General features: G+C 34.2%; 2 protein-coding genes across 2 annotated transcripts; one reads left to right on the top strand and one right to left on the bottom strand.

Moving 5' to 3' along the window:
- Positions 1 to 1,775: 1,775 nt before the first annotated feature.
- LOC111899976 (transmembrane E3 ubiquitin-protein ligase FLY1) lies at positions 1,776 to 9,750 on the top strand. The gene is made up of 15 exons (XM_023895854.3): positions 1,776 to 2,376; positions 2,932 to 3,004; positions 3,249 to 3,376; positions 3,958 to 4,073; positions 4,188 to 4,248; positions 4,423 to 4,489; positions 4,572 to 4,649; positions 4,763 to 4,920; positions 5,667 to 5,726; positions 5,828 to 5,921; positions 6,571 to 6,738; positions 6,851 to 7,179; positions 7,912 to 8,028; positions 8,371 to 8,512; positions 9,482 to 9,750. Exons 1-14 carry the CDS (start codon positions 2,254 to 2,256, stop codon positions 8,470 to 8,472), a joined length of 1,674 nt encoding a protein of 557 aa, XP_023751622.1. The 5' UTR covers positions 1,776 to 2,253; the 3' UTR covers positions 8,473 to 8,512; positions 9,482 to 9,750.
- Positions 9,751 to 9,851: 101 nt separating this feature from the next.
- LOC111899985 (mitotic checkpoint serine/threonine-protein kinase BUB1) lies at positions 9,852 to 14,449 on the bottom strand. The gene is made up of 14 exons (XM_023895866.3): positions 14,317 to 14,449; positions 13,938 to 14,085; positions 13,494 to 13,651; positions 13,286 to 13,376; positions 13,086 to 13,196; positions 12,912 to 12,999; positions 12,619 to 12,722; positions 12,170 to 12,241; positions 11,730 to 11,819; positions 11,159 to 11,316; positions 10,733 to 10,787; positions 10,506 to 10,640; positions 10,290 to 10,411; positions 9,852 to 10,193 (listed from the first exon to the last, which is right to left on the bottom strand). The coding sequence occupies exons 1-14, from the start codon at positions 14,385 to 14,387 to the stop codon at positions 10,004 to 10,006; spliced, it is 1,593 nt and encodes a 530-aa protein (XP_023751634.1). The 5' UTR covers positions 14,388 to 14,449; the 3' UTR covers positions 9,852 to 10,003.
- Positions 14,450 to 21,233: the final 6,784 nt, after the last annotated feature.

Below are 21,233 nucleotides of genomic sequence, written 5' to 3'. Positions count from 1 at the left end.
CTAATTAATATAAACTTTCAAGACTAGGCTACACCCTTATCATTACCCCACAGATGGGTAAAAGACCATTTTACCCTTCCTTGACTCATGTTGACCAAACCCTAAAAGTCAACGAAAGTCAACCGACCACAGTACGCGGGGCGTACATCGATGAGTCACAACCGGGGGTCGCAACCCCTTACGCTGCGCGTACTAGGAGTTACGCCCAACGTAAATCCCAGATTCAGCCATACCATATTTCTTGTCTTAAATGGTTAAGACACTCCTTCAACTTCTAGATCTGGCTCTCATTAAGCCTCCTAATCCATAAAGTCGGAACCTTTAAGCCTTGGCATGGCTGTAAAGGCTCCTACACTCTCTAATACCTTCCTTTTCAACTCCAAAGATCTAGATCTCATGCATGGCTAAATATATACGTCCAAGATCACATTTTTATGAACATACAACTCAAATGGACCTGGAATATGGTAGATCTAAGCCAATGGAGACTACTTGCTCATAATGTCTCCATATTTGGGACCAAAACCCTAGAAATTGGTCCATGAAGCATACCATAAGAACTACAAGGCAAGATCTGAACTTTTTACCTTAGGAAGAAGCTCCAACCTTTGCTTTTCACGGATCTACTCTTGCATACCAACTTCTAGCCTCCATAATGGACTCCTCTTTCCTTTTGCTACCTTGAAATGACACCTCAAAGCTTAGAACACTCACAAACAAGCTATGAACGAAGGAACAACTCTCTTAGGGTTTCTTTCTGAAGGATGGTGGCTGAGGAACCAAGCCATTTCATTCCTTTTATAGCCAACAACTCAAATTAGGGTTTTGGGTCTGGACCGATTACGCCCGGCGTAACCTTGGGTACGCCCAGCGTACCCGACGATGACGTGTTTAAATGAGGCGCGTGAGTACGCGCAGCATACTCCTTGTACGCCCAACGTACTCGCCCAACACAAAGGCCTAAAATGACAAATAAATAAAGATGAAGGGCTAATCGGTTGTACCTGAATTTCGGCTGTTACATATATAGTTTGCACATTTGGTCTTCAATTTGGACTATCATTCCCAATTTCATTCGAGATATTGCCATTTGGTTATTGGACAATCTTCATGGTTGTTAGAATTGGGCGATGTTTTGGGGATTGTTGAAGATACTAGATTTGACGCAAATGGTGGTGACATTCGTGGCAAAGTAATGAGCGTCAATGTTAGAGATACTAATAGACGACGATGGAGTTTGATTGATCGATTACGAGGAATTGGTCGTTAGGGATGGAGACGACAACTTTTGATGCCCTATTTGGGATACTCGTTACAAATATGCATCTGATGAATCTGTGAACTAGACACAAATCAAAGAAATACTCAACTCTGAGAAAAATGTCAATTCAACACCGAACCTCTTATTTTCGGTAACAATAGTGTTTTTGAACACTTTTACAAGTTAAATGGTGTAATGTACAAGAAAAAAATTAATAATATATTATGAAAAAAAATAAAAACTTTGTTACCATTCTTAAGTCATTTTTCCAAATTAAAATTTCAATATTTTATACATATCCAAATTTCACATATAAATTCTTATATAAAAATTCAATGTCCAAAATTTGAAAAACTTGCTATCAAAAGTCTATTCAGAAAATCAAATATCCAAAACTATTCTTAAATACATATCTTTTTAAACACTTCTCAACCCAAATGTCAATTTCATCGAAATTGTTGATTAGTCCATACTCTATCATCTTCAATGTTGGGGTGGACTCAATTTTCATTTTCATTGCACCTTGAATTCTTGAAATAACCTCCACCGCAATTATCTACAGTGAATAACAACTTCCTGGTACCCACCACACCATAGTTAGTACCCCGTCTTACTTTTTGAGTAAACAAAGAAAAGAAACAAGAACATCAGCACCCAACTACTCTTTCATAATATCATTCTAATTTCTACAGTCTTGGTGATATATTTTAGACAAATGGGTTTTTTCTGGTTCTCAAATTGACTTCTGAATTTCTTTCTTGTTGAAACAACCACTTTATTTATGTTCAATCGGTTGTTAAGCTCTCGTTTTCCTTCCTCAATCGGTAGTTTAGGGCTGTTGTTGACTCCACTCGAAGCAACGATATCTTTCACTCTTCCTTCAGAGCTATATCTATGTTTCGGTTGTGAGAATTTCTTCTTCCACTTCGCCCGATTGTAATTTAGCTGAGTCGTGATTGGGTAATTTTGTGATCAGAGAAGACTTGGGGTTTATGGGGTTGAAGGTGAAAGAATTTAGGGTTTTCTTCGGGTTGTTGTGGTTTGTCCTGTCAATTTTTCAGCCGGTTGCAGGATTAAGACCTCTCAGGGAGAGAGCTCGTTCATGGGGTGATGAGGTTAGTTTCTACCAATATTGTTGATTTTATATCTTGCATATAATTCCTTTTACACTTAGTTTTATGTTAACCAGACTTACAAGTTCTATTAATTTACATGAAGATTGAACTTTGCTATTCTTCTTAATTTTCTTTGTGAACTTTGAAATGAGTATGTCTGTTGAATCTTTTGAGGAAAATTTTCCCGCTACATTGCAATTTAGGGAAAGTGCTAGAGAGAAAAATGCTGAAGTAGTAGACTAGATACCTCAAGATATAAATGGGAACATTCTTTTTGAGTCTAGATGTAAGGAATGTAGCACTTAATGAGAACATTCTTTTTGACTTAATGCACAAAGAACGACTTAATAGAAATTCCACATTGTTGGGATAAAACATGATTTTGAGATACCAAATGGGTGTTTATTTTTTTACTTAATGCAAAAAGAGTAACTCAATAGAGAAAGTCAGAGGTCTGTAGTGTAAATTACTTATTTATAACTGGGACTCTTGATGACAAAAAAAAGAGCTCTAAGTTTGAGTAAAGTCTGATTAAAACCTGTATGCTTCTTTCAGTGGCTTGTTGCAAGGAAAGATGAGAATGAAGTGGGCCCATTCTCTGCATGGAATATAACTGGGACATACAGAGGTCTGTAAATTAGTTATGATATTTGGTTGTTATCACCTTGTTACTGCTATTAATGGTCTGGATAAAACTTTTTTTTTTCTGCTCTTGATCTCTCTTGTATGTGCAAAAGACGTGAATGCCCTCTTACCTTCCTTTTCTAGGTTCCAAGATCTTAAGAAACTATTTCTGTTTTTTTGTGTTAATTCACTCTGTAATTGTTTTTGGAAATGATGTTGTGGTTTTTTGGGTTGTGTAATAATGTCAGGAGCTTGGAAATTCATCCAGTCTTCAAATACCTCTTCCAGGTTTCCAGATTTTAAGAAATCAAGTGGAAATTCTGTATTGGAGTTGATGACTAGGCCAACTAAAATAAATGGTGTACATTATGTTCAGGTAAGGTGTTAATAACTCTGATCATGTTGTCATTCAGTGCTTCATTGATAAAATGATCAAAAAGTATTTGAGAAAATAACAGCACACTTAGAAAAAATGGAAAGAAAAAATAACTTTTTCTTTTAGCAAATCTGTAAAAAGTTAGGATTTAATGGAGAAAGCCTTACTTCCTGATTTTTTTCTCTATAAAGTCATCATTATTTCTGCATTAAATAAAAAAAATAAAAATAAACACACATATAACTTATATAACTTACCAAATCGGTTCCTGTCCTCTTGAAGTCCATCAAGTCAAAAAGAACAATAATTTCTTGACTTAATGGGAAAGGACTTAATCTGTTAAGCTATAGATGAGTGTTTCTTTTTGAATTAATGCAGAAAGAATAACCTAATCTTTTACAAATTTACCCTCATGTGTGTTTTTTTCTGAAGTGTCTTTTTATCTGGATAAAGAAAGAATAAGGAAACACAGATGTGTGTTTATATATCTGTATGCATTACTTGAATTGAAAGATGTTTGCTTGGATTTGAAAAAGTGTGATTATAAAATAATAGTATTTTCTAATTATGATTTATGACAGGGTGTAATGATTTTCCATGATGTGTTTGATAATGAGCCAGAAGTTGGTCGTGTCCAAATTAGGGTAGAAGGGGTTTACATATGGCCATTCAGACAACTTCGAATGGTAGCTAACAGGTATTAAATATCTTCAGATTATCTTATTTGTTATACAACTTCATATTTAAAATATGTTGATGGAATATCTTTATGAGATTAAATAAATACATGTACAATAATTTTGACTTACAGTGGAAGAGAGGGAGAGTTTGGTCAAGAAGAGGATTATATATTATCCAACCCCTACCACTTGGTAATCCTTATTGCATCTTCATATTATAATACTATATCTGTATTTGTTCTTTCTGTATAATGTGAAAAAAGAAACACCCCTATATAATAAGTAAAAAAGAAATCACATTGTTAGTTTCTTAAATTTTAATTGTAAATTGATGTTACTAACCTTGCATCTTTAATGTCTTCTCAGCTTGGAGTTTTCTCATCACAAGTATTTCAGGAGTCCCCACGAGATAAGATCTGGAAGAGCAAACAATGTAGTTTTTCCTCCCACACTTTTTGTATTATTTCTTTTTCTTTAATTAAGTTTAATGTAATTATCTAAAATTGTTCTTTCAGCCCCAATTACTGACATGGACAAGCATTGTAATGTTGAAATCTCTGCTCAAATTTCTCGTGTCTCATCCACCCAAAGTGGTACTCCCATCTCTATACTCTCAAATCTTTTCTCTCAACTTTATTTTTCTTCAATATACAACATTTTATATATGTATATATATTGAAGCCATTTTGATTTGTTTTTGTGGTAGATGGAGAGCATGATCGTTATTACTTGGAAGGGTTAATGGAGAGCCCTTCTGCTGATGATGATGGAGATTGCTTCTCACCCATGTTAATGAATGCTACTTCAGTCAACATTGAGGTTTACTATAACAAAGCAGTGAATTACACTTTAATGGTGACCTTTGTATCCTTCAAGTCATCCCTCCCCTGTTGATTTTAAATAAATTGATGCTAGATAAAATATTTTGAAATGAAGTAGTAGATGCATCTTGCACTTTACTTGGATGGGTGGTGTTTCTTTTTGACTTAATGGGGACATTGCTTATTCTATTAAGCTATTACATGGGTTTTCTGTTTGACTTAATGCGTAAAGCATGACTTGACAGAAAGTCAACTTTCCCCGTTTATTTACTCCCAACTTCTTACAAATTTGTCCCATTAAGTGCTCTGTATGGATGACATGTTGAACAGATAAATGATGTATGAACAAATGCTGCTTCTTTTTTGGACTAAATATACCGTCTAAATGAATAATGGGATGAACATTTTACCCTTGTGTATGGATATTGGTGTTAAATAACAAATTTACTGTCTATTTTATATAACTGTTATAAATTGCAGCAAATAAAACTTTCTGAAATTGTTAAACAAAAAGTATTTGATATAGATTCAATTAGTTGAATCCCAAAATCGGGTAAGTTACATGTGCATGCTTCTTTTTACTTAATGCAGATCGAAGTCAACTTAATAGAGAAAGTAGGAAAGGCTCCAATCCATTATTGTCCTAACTTTTTACAAATTTGCCCTCACTTATTTTTCTCGTCCATTTCTACAAGCGTGGTGTCATTGAAACATCAATGTTATTAGTCTTTATCAATTGTGAATGATCAACTGCTTTATTGTTTCTCCTTAACCTTTTTGGGGTATCAGATTTCTTTTCTTCAGGTTCTTCTATTAATTCGGCAAATGGAGCATAGTAATACACAGTCTGTAAGATCTTGCCCAATAAATTGTACTTGTACATTAATATTCAAATAAATTAAAGATAATTATTTCTTTGAGAAGATGAGATATTCTAAAATCTCCTGCAGGGTGCTGCAAAAGTATCGATTTTGATGATTGGACAGCAGGCTATCATGGATGCTTATCTTTGTCTTTTACATTTGACTGCAGGGATATTAGTTGGTAAGAATAAGAATAAGATATATACTTCTATTTGTGGTTTATTTATCAACAACATTACCATTGTGTTGATTATTTTATAATTTATATGATAGGATAAAATACACAAAAGAACTTCTGCTGTCACCATTCTATCCATTTAGCCACTTAACTACTTTTTCTAATGACCGAACCATTATACTTTTTTTTTGACAGTTTAAAAAAAAAAACAATTTCCCAGGTTACCTGTTGGGGCAATGTAGAAACAAACACCATTTTATTGATCTAGGCATTAAACTATTACTTTGTTTTATCGGTTTAGCTAGTATATACTAATCATAAAAAAATAATAATAGTGCAGTGGCTAATTGGATAACATGATGAAAGTACATAATTTGTACTTTGACTAATCTACCCAACTATGACAGTGAAACTGCTTTGTGTTTCAAATACATTGTTATCATTCGGTAGTCATTTCAAAGTACAATTCTGCAATATGAAAAGAAAAAATTTTAAGTAGAATTCTATAATAAACAAACAAGTAAAAGCACAATGCTATTTCCTGCATTGAACCCCTACTATTTATCCTCCATAGACACATTTTTCAATTTTCTATTGCTTATGGACATGTGATGAGTTTGTGTTTTTTTTTTGGGGGGGGGGGGGGTTGCAGAGTCGCTATTTAATGCTTTTGCTACAGCTGCATTTTTTAAGTTTGTGGTGTTCTCCATCTTTGAGATGAGGTATCTTCTTGCCATATGGAAGGCAGGTAGATCTGCAAATAATGGAGAGGGTTGGGAAGCTATGAGGCGTGAACTTTCAGTTCTTTACAGTCGATTCTGTAAGTTTTATAAATCATCATCTTCTCTGTTTGTTTTATTTGATTAAAAGTTTAAATTTACATATTTGCCCATTATCATTTTCATTGTTCTAAAGATGTATTTATTTTGCAGATGGAATCCTTTTAGGTGGAATTTTGATAATGTATGAGTTCCATAGATATCTAAGGCCGATACTTCTTGTTTTACATTCGTTTTGGATTCCACAAATTGTCACTAACATTGTGAGTGATTCAAGAAAACCGTTGCATCCTCATTATATAATTGGAATGTCTTTGACTCGGCTTGCAATTCCACTCTATGTGTTTGGGTGTCCTCATAACTTCATGCGAATTGAACCCGATAAAAACTGGTGTATCACTTTGGGTCTTCTTGTCAGTTTCCAGGCTGCAGTTCTCATTCTACAACACTATCTTGGATCCAGATGCTTTATTCCTCGCCAGGTTTTTTTTCTTTTATTTAACAAAATACTAAAAGGGCGTGTTTGCTTGGAATCCGAGATTCCATTCTACAACACTATCTTGGATCTTGATGCTTTGAGATTCCAATTCCTTCCATTCCTCACAGACATAAATGTTGCCATAAGGTGGTGTTTGGTAAGACGGAATCCAATGGTTTGACCATTAGAATTCGAAATAAAAAAAAAAAATTGTTTGTTGAACTTGAAAGAATGTTATTCCTTGGTAAGGGGGTGTCTTTTTATTTTTCCATTATGGAGTGGAATGAAAAGTTGGAATATAAACCATTTTTATCTATGTAATTTTGAAGAACATACCTTTCTTTATAATTTCATGATTTTAGTTGGATTAAAGTTTTGTTTTCTAAAAATAACTAGAAAATATTTTCTTTTTGTTGTAATCAATTTTGGGGTTTCATGAGCTTTCATTAAGTTTAAATTTTTGTTATTATAAATAAAAAGGTTCATTAACTATAAGTCTATAATTAGAAAAATGTGTAGTGTGTAGAGTTAAAACTACACATTGTTTCTACATATAACATAAACAAAATTCATTCCATTCCTAGAGTCCAACCATCATGAGATGTGTTATGACTCATTTTATTACCTTGCTTATTTCAACCCATTCCATTCCATCCAACCAAGCAAACCCTTTTTTGACTTAATTGTCTTTGCTTTGACCAACTCTGATCTTGTAAATTTTGATGTATTAATGCAGATTTTGCCCGAGAAATATTGTTATTTTAGAAAAGTTGATCAGGATTCGACTCATGCTACCGATTGTGTCATTTGCATGACTGCTATTGATCTGACTCAGAATTCAAATGATTGCATGGTATTTAATGGAAAATAAAATATAGAGGACAATTTCAACTCATTTTTCATTAATTTGTATATTCTAGCATCCTACTTTTATTTCTTCGTATTACAACATTCTACATTGAAAATATACACAGATATAGCAATGTATATTTCAAAGTACAAAGTGTTGATATGAAAAACTTTGAAAATGCAATGCTATTATAATAGAAAGAAATAAAAGTAGGATGCAATGACTATTTTTCTTGCATTTAGGCCTGGCCTACATTTAATTGGTGGTAAAATTTCAAAATTTATGTAAATAGGAAATGGAAACTGCTTTATCTATTTTAATGATAATGATTTACTTTTGATATAGGTTACTCCATGTGATCATTTTTTCCACTCGGGATGTTTACAAAGATGGATGGATATAAAAATGGAGTGCCCAACATGTCGACGTTCACTTCCACCTGCTTAAAATTTTATAATATGGACATATCATTACCACTCTGCTCATGGTACTTTGCTCTTTTTACTTTTTACTAATATAATTCTTTTACAAATGCTATAACTGAAAAACGAAAATAGGATGCTATAAACCACTAATAAATGAAAGTGAATGGCCATTCTTGCATTTAGCCCTATCATATTTGTATTTAACTGCCTCTGTCTCATGAAAGTTGCAACATTTGATCTGCAATGTAATTAGGAATATATGCTACTATTTGGCAAATATCTAAAATGTCATTCAATAAAGAGAAAATAAATAAATCTTACTGATAAACATATGAATGCATATCTATTTAAAATTTTAAACTACTATGCTTGTTTGACATTAAGAGGTCAAGGGTTAAATGCAAGAAATAGCATTTATTTGTTTGTTAGAGTTTTGTACCTTAAAAAATCTATCCAATTATAGAAATGTCATCCTATTTATTAACAAAGCAATTATTATAAATGCCATAATTGGGTAAAATTTTCAAAGTACAATGCTGTAATAGAAAAAGATGAAAGTAACATTCTACAATACACACAAATAAATAAAAGTATGTTGTTATTTTTTGCATTTAGCCCTGTTATTCTACATTTTGATTGGGACATTTCATACACCATTTTTTTCTTCCTGTTTGTGTATTGTTATGACCAAAGTGCTTATTAAATTCATATACATTTGAAACTTAGATGTACCATTTTTGACAGTGGAAAGTCAAAAGCTAACTGCAGAAAGGGCAATGTACTTTTTATAGAATCATACTTTCATTTCTTATTAAAACATTACACTGCTATAAACTGGATAGATTCTCCAAAGTATAATGCCTTCGTAAGAAAAAAATTAAAATTATGATTTTGTATTTTGAAAAAATATATCAAGTTATAGCAATGTCATCCGAATACAAAGCAATTTTTACAGTATACAAATAAATGGAAGTAAAGTTGTATTTCTTGTAAACCAAATTGTATTATTCACCATGTACTTTTGACTGCAGGTTGATCATGGATGTTGAATTGCAGTCGAGAGGATATTAGCCAAAAGTGGACTTTTGTAGAATGTAAAAAAAAAGGGTGAGGGGCAGGCTGCATAAAAACTGTATATTGTACATTATGTAACTCATTTCAAAGCTTCCCGAATTTATTCCTCACAAATATTGACCTGAGAAACCACATTCCAAGCTACTAATTTGTACGAATGTTTATTAAGATCAGATGTATATACAAATGTACACATTGGAAATAACTTTAGTGTCTTGATTTTGTATCTTTTGAATATCTGTTTGTGGTTTAAGTTGACATTATTCAGTATGTATGGGTAACAAATTGTAAGTATATTGTTATTATGTGTTACATAAACTACATTGCTTATACTGAGAAAAAGAGAAATGTTGGTATTACATGCAGTTTGTTTGGAAAAAGATGTTAACAAGCATTTAACCTTTTTTTTTTTAATTTTAAACAAATACAAATACCCATATGATTTAGTGATAGTTTTAAAGATACAATGTGGTTGCCAACTAAGATGAACACATTGAAATCCTTTGCTTTGCTAATGATTGCTTTAGTTGTTTTATCAACTGAGGGTTTGAGCACATGTAGTCTTGAAATGATGTCTTTAAGTTTCCTAATATCTTCAAATGCTCCTCTTCTGGATCATGGTTAAGCAAATCCTCAAATAGTTTCTTCCAAAGTTCCACTTTTTGGTATCTGTAAAAAACAATAACCAATAACAAAAGCTCGTGAAAATATAGCAACCTTCTTTCAACATCATAAACAACAAATGTCTAGAAATTTTTTTTTTACCGTTTGAAAGGCAATTTAGGTTGATATGAAAAGCCACCATCTTGAGATGCTTTCTTCTCTATCTCCATATATGAATTATGAAGCATCATATGAACAATCACACAAAGCCCATAAGTATCAACCTACCAAAAAACTCAAACAACAAAATTAAATCAAGAATTTTTTTTTTTTTTTTTTTTTTTGTGGATAATTACAGATGAATTGAGATATTTTTACCTGATATGTCCATGGTTTATTCTCTTGCATTTGAATACAACGGAAACCAGAAGTTCTACAATCTCCATTGAACTTTGTCTTGTTGGGAAATAAGTGCATGTCTATTCCTCTACCCCAGTCAACAAGGCAAAGTCCCTACCAAATGGAATTAACAATTATAATAAAACAAAATAGTGTTTAATACAATTTATAAATATTTATCCAAAATGTGAAATATATATGCTAACCTGTTCACGCCAAGGACCACTTCTGGTGCGAAAACCATCTTCTGTTAGATTGTCCCTGCAAACACATTGTAATTCCAATCCTTAGGAATTGGCTGGAATCGGAATCCAATTCCATTTCATTAACGCTTTTGGATGCAAATTCACAAAATCCTACGAGTGATGGAATTCTTCAGCATAAACTCATGGACTTCAATTCCAATCCTCCGACATTTGTATATACAATTTACTTTTTGTTCAAATATAGTTGTAAAAAGTTTTGTGAACAACAAGTTAATAAAAGGGTAATTCAAATATTTTTACAAGTATTTAGAAGACTTTCATGAGCAAACTCAATAAAGGGCAATTCTGTCATTTGTGGAATGGAATTGAACAACTACTTGCGGAAAAAAAAACAACTAATATTGTAGAACTTGTTTTAGTTATTACCTAGCATTGCGCATCAAGAGATTATCAGGTTTGAAATCACCATGAATAATACCATTAGCATGCAAACTTTGAAGCATGGAGAGCATCTCAATTGTGTAATGTATACACAAAACTTCATCCATGGAGGCACCCGTACACACATTGGTATTAATGGCATCCTACACAATTTCCTCAGTAATTATTAAATGCATGAAATACCAATTTACTTTCTTTGTTTTTCGTTTTACATTTACTATTATAGCAATGTTTGAAAAATCTACCTAATTATAGCAATGTCATCCACATTGCGATAATTGGGAAGATTCTCCACATGCATTGTACCTTGAAAAATCTTCTCAATTATAGTAATGTCATCCAAATACAAAACAATTTTTAATGCTATATTTAGGTGTATTTTTTTAAGGACAATGTCCTAATAAGAGAGTTTGAAAGTACAAAAACTCAAAGTAAAATGATGTAATAGAAAAAAATGAATGTAAGATGCTATAATATGCACAAATGAAAATACATTGCTGTTCCTTGCATTTAACCCTGCAAAAGGGATATAAACTACAGAATTTTTTAAACTCACCTGAAGCGTTCCATGAGATAAAAAATCTGAAACAAGAATGCTGTAGTCTGAATAGAGGTGCAATTTATGAGCATATCCAAAAGACAATCTCTGTAAAGAATAACTGAAGTTAAGCAGCAGTTGCTTACCCAAATGATAAATAAAGATGGTTAAACACAACATACTTTCATTAGTTTGTTTATTATAACATCCTACTTCCATTTTTTTCCTAATACAACATTATATTTTAAAAAATCTAACCAATTATAACAATATCATCCAAATGCAAAGCAGTTTTCACTGCTATAATTGGGTAGATTTTTCAAAATATAATGTCTTAATGAGAAAAAAATTGAAAGTAAGAAAAAAAGTAACAGAAGTAAGATGCTATAACACACAAACAAATCAGAGTATATTGCTATTTGCATTTACTCATAAATAATAAGAAAATGAACATGTACTTCATTTTCTGGAATCCTCTTATCAAGTTGGCGATACATGTGGAATTCCCATGGGAATGGAGGCTTTTGAATCTGCAAGAGTTTTAAATGTTAGAAATCAATCCTCAAAGTCTAGTTATGAAAAAAAAAAAATTAACTACTGTATGGATAAATGCATGAAATAGCTATGTACTTTTATTTATTTGTTTATTGTATCATCCTACTTTCATTTCTTTCTATTATATCATTGTATTTTCAACTTTTTTCTTGTCAAGGCATTGTACTTTTAACTTTTTCTTATTACAGCATTGAAAATTGCTTTGTGTTTAAATGACATTGCTATAACTTGGTAGATTTTTTTAAGTACAATGTTGTAATAGGAAGAAATTAAAGTACGATACTATAATAAACAAATACATGAAAGTACATTGCTATTTCTTGCAATTAACCAGATTAATATATTCAACAACCTTCAAAGCAACAATATCATCTGCATTATTGTTGATAGATGCCTTGTATACTTGTGCAAATCCACCCTTACCAGCACATCCCTTGATTTGATATTTCTTTCCACCTGTGAGAGGATTATCACCATCAATTACAAAGACAAGAATCTCTCTAAGGTTGTGTTTGATTTGTGGAATCCGATAGAGTAGGAATTCAAGATTCCATTATGTGGTGTATTTGGTTGCCAAATGGAGGGAATTCAATTCCGGTGGAATCCTTCAAAGCCGATTTTTGATGTAAGCAAAAGTAACATTACCTATCTCAATAACCTTATTCCTAGCTGACTTCAGCAAAGATGATAATGCCACTTTCCCTGAATAACATTTATTACTTGCATGGTATCCCTGATAAATGTAAAAAATGGCTAGTGAAAAGAAATCCAGTGCTTATAGGTTATAACATCCAACAATGAATGACCAAAGTTTCTTACTGTGTATTTTGATATTTGAGCATTCATCTTTTGCAATAGATTGTTGAGAGTAGAGATTGACCATGGATTCATACAATTTGAACCACTGTTAAGTGGGGATCCTCCATCCACCTTCAAATAACCATATTTGAAGAGCAAACTCATAATATAAAGAAAAAAGAAAAGAGAAAAAACTGTTTCAAGCATCATATCATAGATACCTTCTTATGTGAACAAGCATCTATTATTGCTTGCATTCTCTCAAGAAAATAGGTATGTGCCTTCTTCAACTTCTCTATTGGTTCAGCATTTCTATAAAAAAACCATTACGAGAGAATAATAATTTAACTTTAAATTATAAAAAATTATAACCCCTTGGTCATAAGATTAGACATAGATATGATATAAAGAGGAGAAGATTGTAAGGACCTTGAAATGCCTGACTGATACACTAAATGAGCCTCATTCATCATTCCCTTTGCTTCCAAGAACAATGCATAAGACTCATATAGCAAAGCTTTATCCAAACAAATTTTAAGCTGTTCAATTTCCCTGAAAACAGCCTCGTAGTTTGGACTAAAATCCATCTGCAAACACAAAAGCGCTTTTTTTGTTTTATTACAGAGAACTTTTTCTGTGATGATAAATGAATGTCTTACCCACAAATGATTCCGAGTTAGAAACTACACTAAGCTTTATAAAGGGCAATGCAGATAGATAAATAAAAAATCCAGGGTTAATTTGTTCATATACACTGCTTAAATTTTGTATGTCAAAGTGATGCCTTGACCTCAAGCAATAAACTATATCACTTCATTTGGAGCTAATGTAGTGCATCCATATAGACAGAGAAAAAGAGGGAAACGAGATTACATATATGAGCCAAATCTTGAGAAATCTGATATCGTTTCGATATTCTGAACCATGCTTAAAGGTTTTGATGCAGTGAGATACAAGTTCGTATACATCCGCCCCATCATTTTGGGATAAATCCAACTTGTCTAGGGCTGCTTTAATCGACCTATCAGGGCAAAGTAAAAAAAAAAACACAGAAACTGAGTTGTCTGTGAAAAAGGTAGAGCGAAACATATCATTTTCATTTACAATAAATTTCCAGCATCCGTGAATCAAGTGTGTTACGAGATTTTGGTTGGTTTACATAAACTGGGGGTTGTTTCAAGCAATTTTCTTTTCCGAAGTAGCCTCTAAATTGACGTGGAAGGAGTAGTAAGCTAAAAGAGATGCGAGTTACCAGAGATGTGGTAAAAGAGGATCTTCCCTGTAGACGGCACCGTTCGCCGGAGCTCTGGAAGTGACTGCCATATGATTCGCCGAAGATGTTGAAAAGAGTGAAAATCCTAAGGGGCGCGGAAATGAATAATTGAATGAAAATATTCAAAAAACGTGCATAAGAAACATTATTATGATTATTATTTAATTGAATGAAATTTTAAAACGAAATTAAGAAAATGACAATTTTTGAACAAAGAATCCAATAATGACTCAGGAGGTTAATCAATTATTGAGTTTGTTCACATTTTATCATTTTTTTTTATCCAATATACTATCGAACTTGTTGTTTGTGTTTACCATAACCTTTTTGATCGACTATCACATGTGATAGCTGGTCATTAAGGATTATGATGAACACAAACAACAAGTTCGATGATATATTGGGTACAAAAAAAGAACCAAATGTAAGCAAAATCAACAATTGGTTACCTCATGAGACATTTTTCCCACAAAAGTTAAATAAAATTAAAGCTACGATATTATCGAAGCTTACAACCTGCTTAGGTCATAACATATATGAAGAGCGTTTCGAAGGGGTAGCTTGGTCAAAACAATGTCTATGTTACGCCTACTGTGGTTGGTTGTCAACAACTCTCTGCAAAAGGATATTACTATGTATGAGATGTATCTTTATTAGCATAAACGTTTAGCTCATAATATATTATGGTGTTGTGTCTGCAAAAGTCGCATGATCCTGTATATATTGATGTTGAATATTATCCGATGAATTCGATCTTAAATCCAAGTAAACTAAAAAATCATAGCACTTGTGATTCCACTCATTTGTAGACCTCTGTAGAATCCATGATACGATAAATCATTTGATTGGAAATGTAAATATAGTCATGAAATACATTTGTTCAATCAAGATTTCTCTAATAAATATGCGTGTGCATTACAAAGTTGTACATGTATGAATAATGTTCTTTGTGGGTTATATTTTAAAGAGAAGCAAGAATGAATCTCATAAAGTCATTAATATGAGTAGGAGATGACGTGAGATTTTATGTAAATGAGTAAAAAAATGGCTGGGGAGGGTAACCAGCTGTTAAGTTCGTTCACATTTGGTCACTTTCCTTTTTTTGTATCCAATATATCATCAAACTTGTTGTTTGTGTTCACTGTAACCCTTTTGACCGACTATTACAATTGATAGCCGATCAAATGGGTTATGGTGAACACAACAATAAGTTCGATGATATATTGGGTACAAAAAAAAAATATCAAATGTGAACAAACTCAACAGTTGGTTACTCTCCTTAATTATTATCTCATATTCTTTTTCGTCATTCTCCATGTTAATTCTCATCAATCTTTTTTTCATGTCTTAATTAATAAAAAATTGATTTTTTTTTTCCAACTTTTTGTTATATATCATTATCCTTTGCACAAACCAAGTTTGAAAATCAATTAAAATATATGAAAAACAAGTTCAAAACTCATCGACCAGTTTGAAATTTTGAAATTGTTCCTATATTTCAAACTATGCATGAATTTTCGAGCCCAATTTTCTAAAACGATAACTTGCAAAAGTTTTTTTTATTAGAAAAATTGGTTTAAAAATATTAAATTTTTTAATTTGGTAGTTTATTTCATGATTTTTATAAAAAAAATATATGATTAATATTTAATATCTATTTAGATGTGGTTTTTTAATAGCTCAAAGAGAATCTTTATTAAAAAAAAAACTAACAAGAAGCTAAGTTAGAGGAAAAGAAATTATGAAGACATTACAAAACAATGAGTTTTCTAACCAAATTGTCCAATTAAGTCTACTTATGAAGTTCTTATCGGAGAACGAATCAAAAGAAAACATGACAATTTTTTCAAAAATTCTTTTAATTTTGGAAGATTGAAATATCAAATTATTTCGATAAGCCCAAAGCATCTAGATAGCGGTCAATATGATTACCTCCAAAACCTTCCTCTTCCCAGCCACCATATTCACCATATTTTTCCATGTCAACAACTCAACAATATTGATTAATATAGGTAAAGTAATATCAATCCATATTTCAATATGAGACCGAATCTAGGCGGCAGCCTCATAGAACAAAAACACACGATTTGTATCTTTAACACACTAACACAAATCGGGCATAACAAACAATGAACCTCAATAACTCTCCCATTAAGATTCAACCTAGTGAGGATTTTATTTAAAAGGATACAATAGATTAAAACGTTAACCTTTATAGGAACACATCTATTCCATAGAGTTGACATATTACCCGAGTGAGTAATAACCTCATCACTATGAATGTGAGCACTCTTGGGCGTGAATCTGCCCTCAACATCAAGATTACAACTCTAAGAATCTCTACCATCTTCAATAATAACATTTTCAAGTAAGCTACTCAGCGCCAAGCGCTAATAACTGATCAGTCATATGTCCGCCGGTTATTTATCTAATCCAATACCACTCCCAATTACCATCTCGACATTTGTCAGCAATAACACAATCTTTATTAACTTCCAAAGTATATAATCTAGGAAAGTGGTCCATAAGCTTTGCATATCCAACCCATATATCCTTCCAAAACTGATTCAAGACACCATCACCAATTTTCTCCGCATAAAAACATGGGGCAAGATATCTTTGGTATTCAGCTTATCAAACAAAAGCATTAAATTTGACTAAACCTATGCCCTAGTTGGTTTTTCATCAAAACAAACCAACCCCTCCCCCCAAACGACCCATGCATACTTTTAATCATCTTAACCCATATTGCTCCATTATCTGCAAGAAACTGCCACTTCCATTTTTGAAGCAAAGTTAGATTGAAAGCTTTCAAGATTCCAAACCCCAATCCCCGCTCTGTCCAAAAACATCATCATTGTTTCCCATTTAATCCAACATATTTTCCTTTCCATCTTATACCCTTCCCAAAAGAATTGAGCCCATAACATTTCCAAGATATTACACACAATATTTGGAACTTTAAACAACAACATAAAGTAAATACTCAAACTCCCAAACATTGATTTAATCAATGTCAACAGGTTGCCAATATAGAGAAGTTTAATTTTCCAATTTGCAAGTATTTTTTAAAAATTGTCAACCACAATTTTCCATCCCTCCACCCTCCACCCTCCCTATTTTTTGAACCTATAGGCAACCCAAGGTACCAAAATGGCATTTTTTTTACAGAGCAACCAATACTAATCGCAAGGTTTTCAACTTCATCCATAGCCACTTCAATCCTAAAACGATTAGACTTATGTAGGTTAATCTTTAAACCATGAACTAGATGAAGCAGCTTCGAATTGTAACCAAGTTAGTGATATTTTCCTTATCCCACTCTCCCAAAAAAAGAGCATCATTTGTATAAAAAAAAGATGAGACAAAAACCAACCCATCTTCTCCAACTAAGGCACCACGAAAAAACTCATGCACGACTATGTCTTCCATAGCAACATGTAACCATTCCATAGTTATAATAAAAAGAAAGGAGATATAATGGGTTATCATGTCGAATACCTCTTTGGAGATTAAACTCTACAGTAGGGCTACCATTATGTAACACTCTAAATTTTTAAACAAAATTTTCATTTTTAAATCACATAAAAACAATCACATTTTCTCAAAATCACAATGTATCAAGTGTCAAAAACACGATTTAACAAAACAACCGATAATATCCCAGAATCCTCGACATAGTCTCAAACATGTGTGTACAATCAAGCCGACGCTTTCCCACGATCCTGCGAAGTACCTGAAACACATAACACACAACACGGTAAGCACGAAGCTTAGTGAGTTCCCCAAAATACCACATACACAAATAATAAGCCTCTCATGGCTATAGCTCGGCATGGACCCTTCGGTCATGCGTCTCGGTGAGGACCCTCCGGTCTCACGTCTCGGTGTGGACCCTTCGGTCATGTGTCTCAATGAAGACCCTCTGGTCTCACAGCTCGAGTTGGACCCTCCAGTCCTGTATCTTAGTGAAGACCCTCTGATCTCACAACTTGGTTTGGACCCTCCGGTTCTAACTCAGTCTAGCACAAAATAATATAGCATATATCACAAAGAAAACATGCATAATATCACATAACTCAATATAAGCACATAGGACCCTCCGTTCGATAACACAAATAAGACCCTCCGGTCACACAGTATTACCACTCAGGTAAGTATAGTTGTAACATCCCAAAAATACGGTCTGAAATTTTCGTTTTAAACCATTAGTAAAACCATAAATATCATCATCATATAAAAATCATAAGTCATGTATCAAAGACACATTTCAAAATATATCAGAGTATAAACATTCAAGGCTAAACAAATGGTGTGTGTACTACAATCTTCCTGAGCTCCTCTTTTGAATACTAAGTACCTGAAACTAAAACTAAAAACTGTAAGCACGAAGTTTAGTGATTCTCCCCAAACTACCACATACCATACACATAATCACATAACTTGGGCCTAGCCCAATGCATCGGGCCTTGCCCGACATCGGATCGTAATCTGGTACACATATAAACATATCCACAATGCATATAACATAAACACATAACAAAAATATAACTATGGGACTACTCCCAACTGCATCGGGACAAATCTCAGCATCGGGCTTACCCCGACACATACACAACATAACATATATCACATAACATAATCACATAATCTGCATCGGGCTTGCCCCGACATCGGACCGAAGCCCAAAACATATAACATATAAACTAGCATACATCGGGCTTGCCCCGGAACACATAACACGTGGCATAATAACTAACATACATCGGGCTTACCCCGGAACACATAACACACAACATGTAAATTAACATACATAGGGCTTGCCCCGGCATCGGACTGAAGTCCGGAACACATAGCACATATCATATAACCTGCATGAATCACAAAGACATCACGCATACTTAACTACTTCTCGGGACCGCCCCGACATCGGACCGAAGTCTGGAAACATATAAACTGCATCGGGCTTACCCCGACATACTACAACTACTTAAACGAGCCGACATTGTGGCCTTAGACCCGTTCCTACTGAAAGAGGACTCACCTCACACTGCTAAAGTCCTGCTGAAAAAACCATAGCTGCTGGATGACAGATTCTCAATCTGTCAATATCAAAATAACACCCAATTAATAATTGGGTTCCAACTCATAACCATAAGTCCATACTTTGGGTAAAAGACTACTTTACCCCTATCTTAGCTTGAATCAATCCCAAGGCCCAATCTAAAGGCCCAAAAGTCTAATAATGGACCAAGGCCCAACTATGAACCAATTTTCCAAATTGGGCCCAACTTCTACATGGTCTTGCCTTAAGGCCCAATCATTTATTCTTGGTCTGACATCTGACATTCTCATGGTCCAACATCTTATAATCATCAAGGCCCAAACTATGGCCTTTCTATGGCCTAATTTTCCAAATTAGGCCCAAACCCTCACATGGGCCTTACCATAAAGCCCATTAAATTATTCTAGTCCATTTGATTGTTCTTGGATAACCCAATATTGGTCCAAACACCACAACCCAATAGAAAGGTCCAACACAAAGCCCAAGTGAAATTAGGGTTTCACATAAAATAATAATTAGGGGTAAGTGTTTCTCACTTAACCCATTAAGGACTTAATCCATTAAGTCCTTTACTTTACTAGATAAGTGATATGGAATAATTAGGCTTAATACCCAATCCAATCCCAATGGCTCAAAAGTGGGTCCAAATAATTCTAAGGCCCAAATACTCACAATTAGGGTTTTCCACATAAACATGGCCCAATAGGCCCAAAACTAATCTCTAAGCCCATTAGGGTTTGCTAGTGGGGCACCACCCATTATCACCTCGGGTAGTGGTGGTCAATGGCGGCACACGGCGGCGGCCACCACCTTACGGTGGTGGTTGAGTTTCTTTTCATTATTCTTTAGGCAATTACAATTACAATGCTTAATCTAAAGATAAACACACACACACAGCCACCCTAGTGGTGGCCGGTGGTGGCTCGTGGCGGCGGTGGTTTTTTCCGGCCAAATAAAACACACCACACAAACTCAACGGAAAAATACACCCACCCACACTATAATCTTGCAAGCAACTCCATCCACCCCTTGGTGGCCCACGACGGCGACAACAAGGCTCTCGGATGGCAGTGGCGGTAGCCACAACTGTTTCACGAAGGCAGCCACCCGCCTAGTAGCGTTCAACGAACGATAGAGACGTAAGAAAGCAACAATAGCGACTAATCGATGGTGTTGAGCATGAAAGGGCGATGCACTCAGCGAAAGAAAGTGGTGCTCATCGACGACGGCCTTGTCTTCGAGGATATGGCAGTGAAGCGACTCAACTATGGCCTATAACAGCCCTTGAAGTCGTCGGTCTTCTGGTTCCAACATAGATGGAGGCGGCAGCGGGCTTGGCGGCACAGCGATGGACGAACTCAGCTAGGCGGCGAATGAAGAGATCCACAACCCTCTCGTTGACATTCCTTGCTATGACTTGGTCGTCAATGGACCTCCCGGCAGTAGGAGGAGGCCAGGTGGTCGGGTTCGGAGGTTTGAGGCCTTAGCGGCGGTGGTCTTGGGTTTTAACGGCGGCGGCTGGGGAGAATGAGAAGGAGGTGGCGCCGGAGATGGGAGGCATAAGGTGAAGGTGGCGGCTGCATAAATGGTTCGTAGGGTTAGGGTTTCACAAGGGTTTTATACCCGCCTCCATGAAACTTATTGCCATAATGACACTTATGGCCCCTCCTTTCATAATTATTTTCGAAATAGGCCCCATATTTACCCTTTAAACCCTGCCCCTTGAATTCCTTTGCAAACTAAGTCCGGATTTTACTAAACAGCCCCCATCTTCTAAAATATTTACAAAACTGATCCAAAGTTTACCTTTTTAACCCCCATCTTTCAATTA

Source organism: Lactuca sativa, chromosome 4 (genome assembly GCF_002870075.4).
Source record: "Lactuca sativa cultivar Salinas chromosome 4, Lsat_Salinas_v11, whole genome shotgun sequence".
In the NCBI taxonomy this organism is placed as follows: Eukaryota; Viridiplantae; Streptophyta; class Magnoliopsida; order Asterales; family Asteraceae; genus Lactuca; species Lactuca sativa.
This window is presented reverse-complemented; position numbering and strand designations above follow the sequence as displayed.

Bases quoted from the DNA above. Each gene is read 5' to 3' on its own strand.
- LOC111899985 (XM_023895866.3), bottom strand. From the start codon at position 14,387: ATGGCAGTCACTTCCAGAGCTCCGGCGAACGGTGCCGTCTACAGGGAA. The intron at 14,086-14,316 runs GTAACTCGCATC...TTGCCCTGATAG, and splicing joins CCTCTTTTACCACATCTCTG to GTCGATTAAAGCAGCCCTAG. The intron at 11,317-11,729 runs GTGAGTTTAAAA...GAAATTGTGTAG, and splicing joins TATCTCATGGAACGCTTCAG to GATGCCATTAATACCAATGT.
- LOC111899976 (XM_023895854.3), top strand. From the start codon at position 2,254: ATGGGGTTGAAGGTGAAAGAATTTAGGGTTTTCTTCGGGTTGTTGTGG. The intron at 4,921-5,666 runs GTATCCTTCAAG...TTGGGGTATCAG, and splicing joins ACACTTTAATGGTGACCTTT to ATTTCTTTTCTTCAGGTTCT. The intron at 8,029-8,370 runs GTATTTAATGGA...CTTTTGATATAG, and splicing joins AGAATTCAAATGATTGCATG to GTTACTCCATGTGATCATTT.